At 34.9% G+C, this 16,331-nt stretch overlaps 1 protein-coding gene across 1 annotated transcript in view; it reads right to left on the bottom strand.

Moving 5' to 3' along the window:
* Positions 1–16,331, bottom strand: part of LOC138714694 (acyl-CoA Delta-9 desaturase-like) — a 53,771-nt gene that overhangs the window by 15,517 nt on the left and 21,923 nt on the right. The window contains exons 2-3 of the mRNA XM_069846757.1: positions 13,642–13,772; positions 3,938–4,143 (exon numbers count right to left, since the gene is read on the bottom strand). Coding sequence (XP_069702858.1) covers positions 3,938–4,143; positions 13,642–13,772 — 337 coding nt within the window. The remainder of the gene's footprint in view (positions 1–3,937; positions 4,144–13,641; positions 13,773–16,331) is intronic.

Genomic DNA, 16,331 nt, shown 5'->3' with positions numbered 1-16,331 from the left:
ACGATATATTTGCCGATGGAGTACGAATGTTATTTTTTGACGCGTACTTATGCTATGAACTCTACGCATTCATGTACACATATTTGTGATTTTTAAGAAAGCTGTTAATTTCTTATGTCGGGCAGTGAAGTAGAATAGTACATTATACAACGAGCCTATAATGATAGTAATTAAGAAGTGAGCATGAATATTTATGAAACGAGCGCAAGCGAGTTTCATAATTTTCATACGAGCTTCTTAATTACCATTATAGGCGAGTTTCATACGACTTTTTATGCTCGACCATATTTCTAACTTGAAATTACCGGTATTCAGATGTATACATTTTATTTGTAACTGACAAGATCGGAAGTGACCTTGTTCTAGGTCGTGAATTGCGAAATGTGCGCAGACGCGAAAGTATTGATTTTTTCCGAGGAACAATAATGTCATTGACCTTGACATAGTCCCGTTAAACTTGATAATATTATAATTTTATGAGTTTGATTATTGAATTCGACATTGAAAAACGAGATGACAAATTGAATTTATTTGAATATTATTTACAATTAACGCTAATTATTATAGTAACAGAACATAACCTTCTGCGACAGTATTGGATTTCCAGCCTCCGTGACTTTTCGCTAATTCTCTTTCGATTGCATATCCGAGAATAATCGATACTTGCGGTTTTATAACGGTACAAAGCTGACCTGTCATTGGCTGAACAGTTGTAACCTGAGTCGTCATTGGCTGAAAGACCTGACCTTTACTGAGTAGGTGTACTTTAATGAGGTCCATTAAAGGTCTGCTACCAGGTGTATAATTACTACATTTCAGCGTGGCCGAGCATAAAAGAAAATTAAATCATTGACTAACTTTTCAATTACTTTACTGTGTTAATTCTTAGAAAATTACCGGGCTGACTAGTTTTGAAGTGTTGTTCTTCATTGTCCAAAGTCTAGTGAAGATCGCACGCAATTTTCTGGTTTCCTGTCGTGTGGCGTGTGTTCATGATTAGGTCGGAAAGGGTGTGTGTTTTGAAATTTAGGTGCGTGTTCAGGATGCGTTGGGACCCCCCAATAATAATAATAATAATAATAATAATAATAATAATAATGATAATGATAATAATAATAATAATAATGGTTTATTTTAGCTGTTTTTGTATGTTTGTAAGTTTCATATTGTTCTAAAGTGTCAAGTTTCTGTTCTTTATGGCTGGATGTGTAGTATTTTCATGTCAGTGTCTATGTTGCTGTAGTTGTGATTGGAGTTTGTGACGTGTTCTGCGTAGGTTGAATTGTTGTGTAATTTGGTTATGGCTGTGATATGTTCCTTGTAAAATGTTTGAAATGATCTTCCAGTCTGTCCATTGTAGAAGTCACTGCAATTGTTGCATGATAGTTCGTATAATCCAGTTGAGCTGTACAGGGACATCATTTTATTTTTACTTCAATTTTTATTGTACCTGAGTTTTTGAATGTACTTCACTCCCACCCCTTCTATTAATGAAGTTCCAACTCCACACAGAACCAAGACCGCAGATAGTAAGCACTACTGAGTTACTGAGTATAGTACGTTCCAGAAATATGTTCGCGTTTTCCAGTGACGAAAGAGCTTTCAATATTGAATCATATTTTAGCACAGGTACTGTCCGTTTGCCTACGTCGCATCCCGATTTCCCCCACCTGCTTTTGCTCGCCCCTCTGTAAAAGCTGGGCTGTCTTAGCTCTTTTCTGAAAACATTAATTTCTGTTAGGAATTGGATGTTTACGTAATATTATACAGCTGTTTAATTTAACTTAAATAAAAGGGTCTCGTTAAGTAATTAACTGTCACGTGATTTCCTCCCTTTCTACAATCATGCGGCATAACCACTTGGACGGACAGTAGATAGCATGTCTGAGTAATTTTATATTTTCGGGTCGGGCAGAAGTGAAGATTGAATGTACAGTACGTAGAGTAGGTACAGAATTATTTCAACATGAGTTACTAGTACGAAGGACGAAACTGGCAATTGGAATTAGATGCAATAGTCTATAGTGCGATAATATGCACAAAAGAACTGAAGCCTGTATCGAAATGAACGGCCACCATTTTCAGAATTGTGTTTAAATATTCATATTATGATTATTTTTCAATTCAACTTCTTTCTCTATATTTTACGCTAATGTGCTGTTGACAGTATAATGTACACTGCATAATGAATACGTTCGCATGGATAACTCACTTCGTGAGTAAAAACACTTATTCTTAATACAGTACTGTACTTTGATTAAAGAAAAACCTAATGAAAATTATCAAACTCAAAATCGCGATATTTCCTAGTTTACGTAAATGGATGAACTACTTTTCTTCCGTCCTATACCTAGTAGAGTGATTTGTGTTTTACGCCAGTATCATCGAACTCCAGTCTTGGAGGGGGGAGCAAGCGGTGTTTCCGGTTCTCTAAAGGTATAGACAGGTTAATATTATAAATGTTAGTAAAAATAAAATTATGTCCCTGTATTTGTTTGTGTGTCTTGTCTGTGTGTTAAGATGGTTTTGTAGTAGCCTATATTCGGTGTGTAATGTTGTATTTTAGTTTCTTGAATGATGATTCAATCTTCGTATGTTAATGTGATGTACTTGTTTTGTTCTTGGGTTTGTGTTGTGTTTTCTTGTTTGCGTTTAGTCTTTCTTTTGATGTCTATTATGTTGTTGAAAATGTAGCTAATATTGATATCCACACAGTACATCAGCAACTTTTCACATAACCAACCTATACACAAGCATACCAATAAAGGACACACTACAGATACTAGAACACATACTAAAAAACAACACACTACAAAAATAAATTGAGTAAATCGTTCACATTACGGACACCATCACAAAACAAAACTACTTCACGTACACTAACAAATATTACATTTAAACCGAAGGCTTACCCATGGAATCACCCATCTCCAGCATACTAGCAGAAATATTTTTACACAATATAGAACAGACATACATTTATACTAAACAAAGACAGCATCATAGGCTACATTGGCACAGATACATAGACGACATACTGAGACTATACAAAGGAAAGGAAAGATATACTCAAAACCTACATTAACACACAAACAAAATACATCCAAAGCTACACTACACATTAGAAACTGAAAGCAACAAATCCATAAATTTCCTGGACATCACAATAACAAAAGTTAACAACAAAAACATTCAAAATCTACAGAAAAACAACAACACATCCTATCACCCAACACAACACAAACAAGCTGCATTCCGAGCAATGATACACAGACTACTCAACATACCAATACTTCCAATAAGACTACAAAGAAGAGTTAAGTACAATCAAAAGAAAACGGATACAACCCTAATGTATTAGACAACATAATAAAAGAGACAAAACACAATTACAAAGAACATAGGACTACAACACAAACACAAGAACGCAAAAAATACATCACACTAACATACGAAAACAAAAACACACACAAGATTGCAAACTCATTCAAGAAATTAAATTACACCATCGCATAAGAACAAAACACACTCTACAAAAGCATCTCAACACACAAACAAACACAACCACACAGGTGTATACAAACTAAAATGCAATACTTACAACAACTTTTACATGGGACAGACAGGCAGATCATTTCAAACACGTTACAAATATCACATCACAGCCATAACCAAAGCAAGGAACACTTCCACATACGCAGAACATATCACAAATGACAACCACACCTACAGAAGCATAGACACAGACATGGAAATTCTACATTTCCAACCGAAAAACCAGAAACTCAACACATTAGAACAATACGGAATGTACAGGCACACAAAAACACACACAATTTTGTATTCCTTATCCTTATCTGTTCTTCTCCCATAGCCATTTGATCCCATTTAGCATACCCTTGCATTAAGCGGTGTCAAAGAATGAGGAGTAACATACTTCCTGTGGAACTTGATGATAGGGTCGTTTTCTATATCGGAGAGATCCACAGTCTTGCTTTTCTCTCTGGCTTCAGGGTGTCTTCGTACCATAAGCCAACCAACGTGAGAGAAGAAAAATCCTCTCTTGATATTGTGAGGGTCGGCGTCCGTGTCGGAATATTTATGATGCTGCCGGTGATTTCTCACCCAGACGTACAGGTTGTTCTGAAAAACATCGTTAGCCTTAAATAAACTCCAAGTCACACAGAGTTTGTGTGCACTCGATGTGGGTCTCTGGCGTTTCGAGTAGTGTGGATATAAAGGGAAGAACTGAGACGGTATCGGGTGGAGTTCCTGGGTGGCTCAGTTGGTAGAGCGCTGGTACGTTCAACCAGAGGTCCCGGGATCGATACCCGACCCCGAAACAGCTTTTTCCCTTGGAATTATTCAAGTCTGCCTCACAGGGAGCTTTACCTGAAAAGCTAGGCTTGCATCGTTAGCCTTAGTTTGTCCAAAATGATGTGACACAACACAGAATTGGAAACATGACTTAGCTCAAAATAAAACAGTTGTGTTGGTAGTGAAAAAGTGGATTTTAAGACAGAGAACTTAAGAGGAAACTCAGATCGAGTTTTATACAAGGTTATCCGTGGAAGAGTAAGGTACAAAGTGGTATAAGTTAACATTTCTAAAGAAAATGAATTAAGTGCAACCACGGTAAGAATATCAAATTGTAGTGTATCTGTAACCAAACCACATATTAAAGTTAAAATTTAAAAAAAAGTTCTCGGAATTTACGAAAACTTAAAAACGTCCAATCACATTTTCTCAGAAGTAACTAAAGTTCACTTAAATCCCTTTGCTTCTGACTCCCTCAATTATAGAAATTACACTAGATAAGAAAATTATCCCCAAGCCTGAAAGCAGCAACTTTGCTATCCCTCACAAGGAATTACATCAAGGCTGGGCAACGGGAGCGGAACCAGACTCTAAACGGGGACGCTTAATATTCATCCGTGACTGAATCAACGCTGCGCGGTGTTCGGCGGGGAAGAAAGGGGATGAAGAGAAATCATATGGCTCCCCGTGAGAGAGTAGAATTCGCTCTTGCTGCCCAACCCTGAATTACATGGTAGTCCCTATACGGAAGTACCAACTTAAATCAATTTTCTCGTCATTCTAAATAGAAGTTAAGGCAAAGGAAGACATTTTCAAAACCTATTTTTTTTTAAGTTTGGATCATTGAATGAAGTACGGTAGGCCTATGCGCCAAAACAAATGACTGAAGTTATCGCTCATCTACTGCCCACGGTTCCCTAGCAACAAAGTATTTGTTTATTGATATTGTGAATCCAATGTTACGTTGATTTCTGCAATAATTATGGTTCTCACAACAGAGGAGAAGGTGTTTATCATCGAGCATTATTGTCGGTCGTACGGAGTGGGGCGTCAGAATGGGCCCAGCTTGCGCCACGTTAAAGAGCAGTACCAGGAGCGATTGAACAATGCGGCACCAAATAACACAACCATGTTAGCTGTCGTCGAGAAGTTCCGTCGTACGGGATCAGTTTTATGTCGCCTTGCATGTTATAATGACTTATCTTGAACTTAAGAGTATGTTTGTAATTTCAGCACTCCGTATGACCGGAAATAATGCTCGACAATAATCACCTTCTCCTTTATTGTGAGAACCAAAATTGCAGAAATCAACACAACAGTGAATTCACAATATGTCAAACTATTGTATACAATGAATAAATAAATAAATAAATGAATAAATAAATAAATAAATAAATAAATAAATAAATAAATAAGTAAATAAATGAGTGAATGAATGAATAAATGAATAAATAAATAAGTGAATAAATAAATAAATAAATAAATAAATAAATAAATAAGTAAATAAATAAATAATTAAATAAATAAATAAAGAAGTGAGTCTAGAATATGCCATTAGGAAAGTTTAGGATAACAGGCAGTGTTTGGAATTGAACGGGTTACATCAGCTTCTTGTCTATGCGAATGACGTGAATATGTTAGGAGAAAATACACAAACGATTAGGGAAAACACGGAAATTTTACTTGAAGCAAGTAAAGCGATCGGTTTGGAAGTAAATCCCGAAAAGACAAAGTGTATGATTATGTCTCATGACCAGAATATTGTACGAAATGGAAATATAAAAATTGGAGATTTATCCTTCGAAGAGGTGGAAAAATTCAAATATCTTGGAGCAACAGTAACAAATATAAATGACACTCGGGAGGAAATTAAACGCAGAATAAATATGGGAAATGCGTGTTATTATTCGGTTGAGAAGCTCTTATCATCCAGTCTGCTGTCCAAAAATCTGAAAGTTAGAATTTATCATCATCACCATCATCATCATCTTCCTAACAAGTATTAGTCCAAGTGGCCTGTTGCGGTCTCCAATTAGAAGTTAGAATTTATAGAACAGTTATATTACCGGTTGTTCATTATGGTTGTGAAACTTGAACTCTCACTCTGAGAGAGGAGCATAGGTTAAGGGTGTTTGAGAATAAGGTGCTTAGGAAAATATTTGGGGCTAAGAGGGATGAAGTTACAGGAGAATGGAGAAAGTTACACAACACAGAACTGCATGCATTGTATTCTTCACCTGACATAATTAGGAACATTAAATCCAGACGTTTGAGATGGGCAGGGCATGTAGCACGTATGGGCGAATCCAGAAATGCATATAGAGTGTTAGTTGGGAGACCGGAGGGAAAAAAACTTTTAGGGAGGCCGAGATGTAGATGGGAGGATAATATTAAAATGGATTTGAGGGAGGTGAGGTATGATGATAGAGACTGGATTAATGTTGCACAAGATAGGGACCGATGGCGGGCTTATGTGAGGGCGGCAATGAACCTTCGGGTTCCTTAAAAGCCATTTGTATGTGTGTATGTATGTATGTATGTAAGTGAGTAAGTAATTAAAAAAGTAAGTATAAATAAGTAAATAAGTATATAAATAAATAAGTAAATAAATAAGTAAAGAAGTAAATAAGTAAATAAATAAATAAGTAAAGAAGTAAATAGGTAAATAAATAAATATGCAAACAAATAAATAAGTAATCAAGTAAGTAAATAAGTAAATAAATACATACATACATACATACATACATACATACATACATACATACATACATACATACATACATACATACATACAAACATACATTTGAATTTGAATTTGAATTGAATACATATGAATAGATACCCGAAATGAGCATATGCTCCTAAACATTTTTTACCCGAGTCTAATACATACATGCATGCATGCATGCATGCATACATACATACATACATACATACATACATACATACATACATACATACATACATACATACATACATACATACATACATACATACATACATACATACATTTGAATTTGAATTGCATACATATGAATAGATACCCGAAATGAGCATATGCTCGTGCTCGGGTACAGTCCAGTAGTCTACATAAATTTTACAGGGTTCAAATAATAATGCTGATGATATAAATAATATTAACAATAATAATAACAATAATATTAATAATAATAATAATAATAAATATAATAATAATGATAATAATAATAGTAATAATAATAATAATAACAATAATAATAAAAGTAGAATAATCGTGACAGAAATGATACAAAGATTGTAATACAAAATAATTCATTAATAATGATAATAATAATAATAATAACAGTGATAAAACAAAAATATTTACAATAATAAAATAAACACTAAGACGGATAAAATAAAATATAAAACCACTAGCGACAGTTAACACAACTTAAATAAGCATATAATAACCGGAAAAAATGACGAACTCGAAAATCAACAGAAACTTTCGTTTTATCGCAGACGACAGCAACCGCGGTATTGACATTGTGTTGTGCATTATTGGTAGTAGGGGGGAGCCGAAAGTCTACGTAACTGCCGTTCTCTTCGAATCATCTCGTACAATCATGGGAAGTTAATGCTCCAAAAACAAAATGTCTACGAGTCAAACGGTTCATTATTACCAGGATAAATACAAATAATACTGAAATATATTAATCAAGTTTCAGTTATAGATCTCTCCTTTTGTGCAAGAGGTATCATATCAAAATATTTTATGAATGGTGGGGAAAATATAAATTTCAAGAACTTTCTAGTGACAAGATATAGAGACAAGTACAATCAAGTGTATCTGTGGCGATGCTAATTAATAATTTATTGAAGATGTACACTGTTATTAATTAAAAATGATCTAATTTATATTTATTACAATGTTTTATCTTATAGGGTACATGGATCAAATAAATACAAAAAAATTACTACCATAGTAAGACTTAAAAATAATAATAATAAAATTTATCAAATATCATACAAACATTTTCACTTTATTTTTAAACTTAAGAATGTGTAAATTGCTTAGGTCTGGATTATTTTTCAATACTGCATTGTATAGTCTTGGTCCATAATTCCTACTGTGTCTTAATCCAGCTGTAGTGTGACATTTAGGTTCTGCCAAAAGAGTTGGGACATTTCTTCTGGTGTTATGTATATGTTTTTCAGTTATAAAATTCATTCAATTTTTGTGAAAAAAAGTTAGTAATGTATGTTTATATATTTGCTCAATTTTTAGTACTTGGAATTTAGAATAAATAAATTGTGTCGGATAATCAAGTGGTTTATGCAGACAAATTTTGATGATACGTTTTTGTAGTAATATTAATGGAGTTAAGATAGTCTTTGTCATTCCACCCCATCCTATTATTCCGTATTGGATGACTGATTGAAACAAGGCTAGATAAACTACACGGAGAACATAGGTAGGCATATATGCACGAAGGGTTACAAAGTTGTGAATTGTTTTCCGTAACCTATTACATAAATATGTTACATGTTTATTCCATCTTAAATATTGATCAATGACAACACCTAAGTATTTTACTTGCGTGGATTCTGTCAAGGTAGAGCAATTACAATCAATCAAGTTTATGTTACTGCAATTGTGTATTTTTAAATTTGTATCCTTATCGAGTTTGATTTTTCTCAGATTAGAAGCCGTTAATGTAAAAGGAACTGCAGCTGTTTTTTAAATGTTCAATGAGAGCAAATTTTCATCCAACCATTTCTTAATTATATTTATACCTCTATTAGCATTTAGGTAGGCATCATTCCAATTCGATCCACTAAAACTTATGGCTGTATCATCGGCATATGCAAATATTTCTCCAGATGTGTTTCCTATATCAATATTTAGCAAGTCATTGATGTATATTAAAAATAGTAATGGGCCTAAAACTGTATCTTGTGGCACACCTATATTTATATTACGAATTTCACTGTGTTGGTCATTAAATTTCGTTAATTGGGATGTGTTGCTTAAGTATGACTTAAATAAATTTAAAGCGATTCCTTTAATACTGTAGGCATGAAGTTTAGAAGTGAGTCTACAGTATCGAAGGCTTTTTTAATATCTAGAAAAACTCCTAAACATTTTTACCCGAGTCTAATACATACATACATACATACATACATACATACATACATACATACATACATACATACATCATTGCTAGGAAAACGTGGGTAGCAGATGAGCTATAATTTCAATATTGTTTGTTTTGGCGCAAACTGGATTAACTCATATCTGAAAATACAGGGACATCATTTTATTTTTAATATTAACCTGGCTATATCTTTGGATTAAAGGTCTAGAACCGGAAACACCGCTTGCTCCCCCTTCCAAGACTGGACTTCAATGATACTGGCGTAAAATACAAACACATCACTTTACTAGATATAGGAGGGAAGAAAAGTAGTTCATCCATTTATGTAAACTAGGAAATATCGCAATTTTGAGTTTGATAATTTTCATTAGGTTTTTGTTTAATCAAAATACAGTAGGGTAAACATAGGTAATTTCGTGATAATTTCATGAAAATAAAATTAAAATGCAAATGTGTAAATATATCCTTATTTCGATTTTTTCATCTAAAAGACGATAATTTGCTGTACAAATCTGGAGACATAAAAAAGATTAGACACGTTCTTGAACAAGTGCCAAAAACCACTTTTACAACTTAAGCTGAAAGGTTGGTTACTTCGTGATATTACATTGATAATTTCGTGAGAGGTAGAAGAATTGTGGAAAAATTCATTAATATCAAATGAAATTCTCATTTATTGTTGCAAGACTTCAGACATAGTATTTCTGTCTAATATTCACAGCAAGAAAACATAGAAATACATATCAACACTTAATAAGAATGAAATCAAAGTCAAAATCGAAATTTAAAAGGGATCTTCTTTGCCCTGAAAGGGTGAACACTTTTATTACGGACTTTACTGTAGCCTATATTACTAGGGTAACTCCAAAAGTAATGCATAACATTTATTTAAAAATTATATTTTTATCCTACAGTTTTGCTATTTTCACAGAATGTAGATACATCCTTTAGGAACAAAATTTCACTTTTTCACATAATCTCCGTCCCTTTCAACTGCCTTATGTAACCTAGAAACGAGGGCCTGTAGACCAGCACGGTAAAAGTCTGGACCAACACGTCTGAGCCACTCTTTAGCAGCGTACACAAAGGAGTCATCTTCTAACCTCGTTTCGCGAAGGTATCCTTCAGTTTACCAAAGAGATGTTAATCGTACGGTGCCAGTTCAGGACTGTAAGGCGGGTGTTTCAGTGTTGTCTATCCAAATTTTCTGATCTGGTCTGGAGTCTTGTGACTGACATATGGCTGTACGCTGTCGTGCAATAGTAGAACATCCTGCTTCTCCCGATGTCGTCGAACACGACTCAGTCGAGCTTGAAGTTTCTTGAGAGTCGCCACATACGCGTCAGAATTGATCGTGGTTCCGTGTAGCATGATGTCCACAAGCAAGAGTCCTTCTGAATCGAAAAACACAGTAGTCATAACTTTTCCTGCCGAAAGTGCAGTTTTGAATTTCTGTTTCTTTGGTGAATTTGCATGATGCCACTCCATTGTCTACCTCAGGAACCGGTCCAAAATGGTGGATCTATGTTTCATCTTCTGTCACAATTCTTGCAAGTAAGTCATCTAGCGTTTATCATTGGCATTTAGCATGATAACAAATCAAACAGAAGCTATAATGAACCATTGCGTCCCCCTTTTCTTTTTTGTTAACACACCTTATCTTCAGATTTCTAAAATTCGTATTGTAATACAATTTTTAAAATAGTATAAACTGTAACACTTAATGCTCAACAAAATTTCGCGTCAAACATCTAAGATTTCTATCAGTAAAGCTAAGCCTATATGGCGACTAAAACTGTATCTAAAATTCCAAAAACATTTCCTAAAATTTAATTAAGATACAATACACCTTTGTACCAAATATCAAATGTTTAACTTTAGTAATAAGCCTGTAATGTAATTACAAACATCCACAAAATTTGTACGCCTAAGAAGTCGACGCTAACTTGCTCTCTTCGAACATAAAAGCTCACTGAAGCAGCTACAAAAGTCACACAAATCGTAGCTGTATGTTTCTGGAAAACGGGCAACATATGCAATCCCTTGGCGGAAATTTGAATCTCTTAACACCATTGGTTAGTTCACGAAAGAGCAAAGAAAAAAATATCACAAAGAACCACTGCCACGAAATTACCAATGTTTACCCTACAGCATTAACAACAAGTGATTTTACTCACGAACTGAGCTGTCCATGCGAACGTATTCATTATGCAGTGTATATTATACTGTTACAGCACATTAGCGTACATTATAGAGAATGAAGTTAAATTGAAAAATAATCGTAATATGGATATTTAAACACATTTTTGAAAATGGTTGCCGTTCATTTCGATACAGGCTTCAGTTCTTTTGTGCATATTATCGCACTATAGACTGACTATTGCACCTAATTCCAATTACCAGTTTCGTCCTTTGTACGAGTAACTCATGTTGAAATAATTCTATACCTACTCTATAAAAGAGTACGTACCTTATGTACTGTAAATTCAGTCTTCACTTCTGCCCGATCCGAAAAGATAAAAATACTCAGACATGCTATCTACTGTCCGTTCAAGTGGTTTTGTCGCAGGGTCCTAGAGAGGGGGGGGGAATCACGTGACAGTTAATTACTTAACGAGGTCCTTTTATTTAGGCCTAAGTTATTTTAAACAGTTGTATAATATTACGTAGACGTCAATTTCTAAGAGAATTCCTCAGAAAAGAGCTAATACAGCCCAGCTACTAGACTTTACAGAGTGGCGAACAGAAGCAGGTGGGAGAAACCGGGATGCGACGTAGGGAAACGGACGACAGTACCTGTGCGAAAATGTGATTCAATATTGAAAGCTCTTTCGTCAATGGAAAACGCGAACATATTTCTGGAACGTACTATACTCACTAACTCAGTACTGTATACGTGGCCTTGTTTCTGTGTGGAGGACGGTTGGAAGTTTACTAGTAGAGAGGGTGGGAGTGAAATACATTCAAAAACTCAAGTACAATAAAAACTGAAGTAAAAATAAAATGATGTCCTTGTATATTCCATTAAGAGTTTATGATTAAATTTGTTAAATAGCGAATAGGTTTTGTATTATTACACTTTTTTTTTTTCAAATTTCTTTTCCTTCATCTAGTAAAATAATGACTTTACCACGGAGCCCCATGCAATTGCATGTTTTTATTGACTTGGCATAGTGAAAAAGTAAAAGTGGATCTCTACCGGTCATGGTTTTTACATTCGATTGAAGCCAACTTGATTTTGCATAAATGCATATTTTGGTGATTTTCTCTTTTCTCTTTTGTCGGTCTGGGTGGCGCATTCGGTATAGTGCTGTTCTTCTGTGCCCGAGTTGCGGGTTCGATTCTGGCTCAGGTCGATGGCATTTCAGCGTGCTTAAATGCGACAGGCTCATGTCAGTAGATTTACTGGTATATAAAAGAACTCTGGCGGGTCAAAATTCCGGCATTCCGATGACGCTGCTATAACCTCGGTAGTTGCGAGTGTCGTTAAATAAAACGTGATTAAAAGACGCATATATAAAAAATAAGAATATTTTTATCACAGATAAATTTGAAATTAGATAATAAATCGGGCAAAACACAAAAAATGGTGATATATGCATTTAAGTATCCGATTTAAGTATATATCATATTACATGCTTTACTTGGATACTCGTTTTCTCAATTTTCAACATTTTGTAACATTCAAAATGCCCTAATGAATGCAGTTTTTCTCCAATCTCAGTGAAACTTTGCACAGAAGCCCACAAAAGTATGTGAAGTATACTGACACATGTGTTTTCTTCTGCTATTGAAAGTATTCAAATCACCATGTGTTGAGGATGTGACAAGTTTTAAATTATTGCAACATTGATAACTAAATGGGTAACTAAATGTTTTATTTTCTGAAAAAGTAATTGCAAAAATATGTAAAGAATGTGTCATATTTTAATACAACTATCAGAAATAAACAAAATAATTTGAAGAAAAATTATATAAACTCTGAAAATTGGGACAATTATAATTCAACATTAAAAACAACAATTAATTATAAGTAAACTAATTAAAATATCAAGGTAAAAATTTGTGTGTTGCATGTCCACATAGTAAGAAATATGTGGTAAACGTTTCAGATTACGTCGTGTAAAAATATAGAAGTTAGAGATTTCACAGGTGCATGGCCTTAAATCCATTTAATTGTTAGATGTTAATACTGTTACGTTACCTCTCCAGACATGGTGAACAGAAGCATCAGTATAAATCTGGTGACTTGGTTCACCTTAAAGGCACGATGTGTGAAGAGGCGGTGGGCTCCGATGGTTACACCAGCCCCGGAAGCGATGAACGCGAAGTGTCCTGCCAACAAACACCAAAAATACGTCTACCTTCAAATTAAGACCATGTAAATGAGGAGCAAAATACTTACTACCAATCAATAGGATTATTGGCGTACAATACGACTTTCCTGTACACTTTCATCTTATAAATAAAGAAATCTTTTGATTTGGATATATCTTTAAAATTATACCCCGTAGGAAAAGTTGCGCTAGAAAATAGAGCTTTAGCTTGTAACTCAAAACGTATAATCCATAGCCAATTGTAAAAACTGAATTGGATAGAAATACCTAACTATAACTACTTCAAAGTCATCCTCATGCGCTGATATAACGTCTGCAGTTGCGAGCGTCGTTAAATAAACGCTTCCAGGTTATAATGTCCATAACAAAATGTCCACAAGTACAAAAGGTCCACAAGAAAATGTCCATAAACTAAAGAGTCCAACATTTAAAGTCCTACATACAATTTGTCCATGGAGTAAAAAAGCCCAAATCTATGTGGTCCACCATATTATAAAGCCCATCATACGAGAAGATCCATCATACGAAATCAATTTCAGCTTTTGACAGTGCATGGAGCCATTTGAGGTTTTGTATTTCCTTTAGTATATTGCCTAACTGCAAATAAGACTGAAAATACGTACCGCACTATAGGTAATGAGATAATAGTACATTATGCAACGAGCCTATAATGAAGGTAATTAAGAAGTGAGTATGGATATTTATGAAACGAGCGCAAGCGAGTTCCATAATTTTCATACGAGCTTCTTAATTACCATTATAGGCGAGTTTCATACGACTTTTTATGCTCGGCCATATTTCTAACTTGATATTATTAATTTTTTTAGCAATGTCCCGTATGTTGTGAGATGTGCGCAGACGCGAAAGTATTGATTTTTTCCGAGGAACAGATGTCCACATTGACTTGCTAGGCCATAAGAACTTACAGAGATAACATTCAAATTAAATGAGACATTGAAAAACGAGATGACAAATTGAATTTATTTGAATATTATTTACCGCTAATTATTATAGTAACAGAACATAACCTTCTGCGACAGTATTGGATTTCCAGCCTCCGTGACTTTTCGCTAATTCTCTTTCGATTGCATATCCGAGAATAATCGATACTTGCGGTTTTATAAAGGTAGAAAGCTGACCTGTCATTGGCTGAACAGTTGTAACCTGAGTCGTCATTGGCTGAAAGACCTGAGCTTTAATGAGTAGGTGTACTTTAATGACATGCATTAAAGGTCTGCTACCAGGTGTATAATTACTACATTTCGGCATGGTCGAGCATAAAAATTATTCAGCACATTTAAATCTCACTTGCAATCCTACCTTTACAATGTCTCATTTTGAAATCGTCAATATGAATGCTTGTCGACTGGTATTCCATTAGGCAGTAGTGAGTGGGTGTATTTTCCACTTCAGTCAAGCAATATGGAGAAATGTAGTGAACAGGGATCTGAGGGCACAATATTTGGGCGTTGAGAGCCCTGAAGTAAGAAACCAAATACAGGAAATTATGGGATTGCCGTTTATTCCGCTAAATGACTTGCAATTGTTTGGGATTTATCAAATGAAAGATTTGTGGACGATAACTTGCACTTAGCACATTACATTGAAATTACATATATTACTGGTCATCCGTCAAGAGGGCGAAGGCAAGCAGTTCACCATAGATTTTTTCCTGAGACATGGAACGTCTATGAATTAGTAATTAATGGCGGACAGCACACGAATAATGTGGTTGAAGGATTCCACTCTCAATTCCAACGACTTGTGGTGGCACACCACGTGAACATTTGGCGATTCGTTAGCCATTTGCAACAACAGAATCGGAAACAACATTTTAGTAACCCAGGTCCATGGTGGGCATACAAATATTAAGCGGCCAGTAAATAAATGGTAGCCTATATCAGTAATCAAACGAGAATTTTCAACATTGTCAATAATTACCAAGATTACAAAGACAGGAATTAAATTTTTCGATATCTTAGAGCGATATCATACCATTTGAAATTATATAGTAACCCTCAAGATGAACAATAGATGTATCTTTTTTATTACGTAACATAATTGATATGACAATAAATTTTTCGACACATTCCTTGCAGTTTCCCTTGTCGGACATTTTGGCGAAATGGACGAATTTATTTGTGGACATTTCAAAACTTAGGACACATTTAAGAAGAGGACTTGCTGACAGTGGACCTTTTCAGGTAAGGACATTTTTATGGCATGGACGAATTTTCTATATGGACATTTCTAAACGTTGGACATTTTCTTAGAGAGGAACTATTGCAAAGTGGACCACATCTCACTTAACCAAATAAACCGGTTTTTTTCAATGTAACTGCCATATGGTGAACATCTCATTTGAAGTCAGTATCTTCCTAAACTCGACACAGAATATACGACGTCGCTTCTGGAACTGTTGGACTACTGAATCAGCAACACGTGGGTGTCCTGGAGATTTGGTATGGGTAACAACCAGCCATAGCAAAAGTCGATCTAGTTTTGTTCGCAGCCTTGCAAATCAACACGGCGTTCTTCTCGTGAGACTGGCGTTTCA

The sequence above is a fragment of the Periplaneta americana genome, chromosome 15, assembly GCF_040183065.1.
Source record: "Periplaneta americana isolate PAMFEO1 chromosome 15, P.americana_PAMFEO1_priV1, whole genome shotgun sequence".
NCBI lineage: Eukaryota > Metazoa > Arthropoda > Insecta > Blattodea > Blattidae > Periplaneta > Periplaneta americana.
The sequence above is the reverse complement of the archived record's forward strand: the minus strand, read 5'-3'. Positions and strand labels throughout refer to the sequence as shown.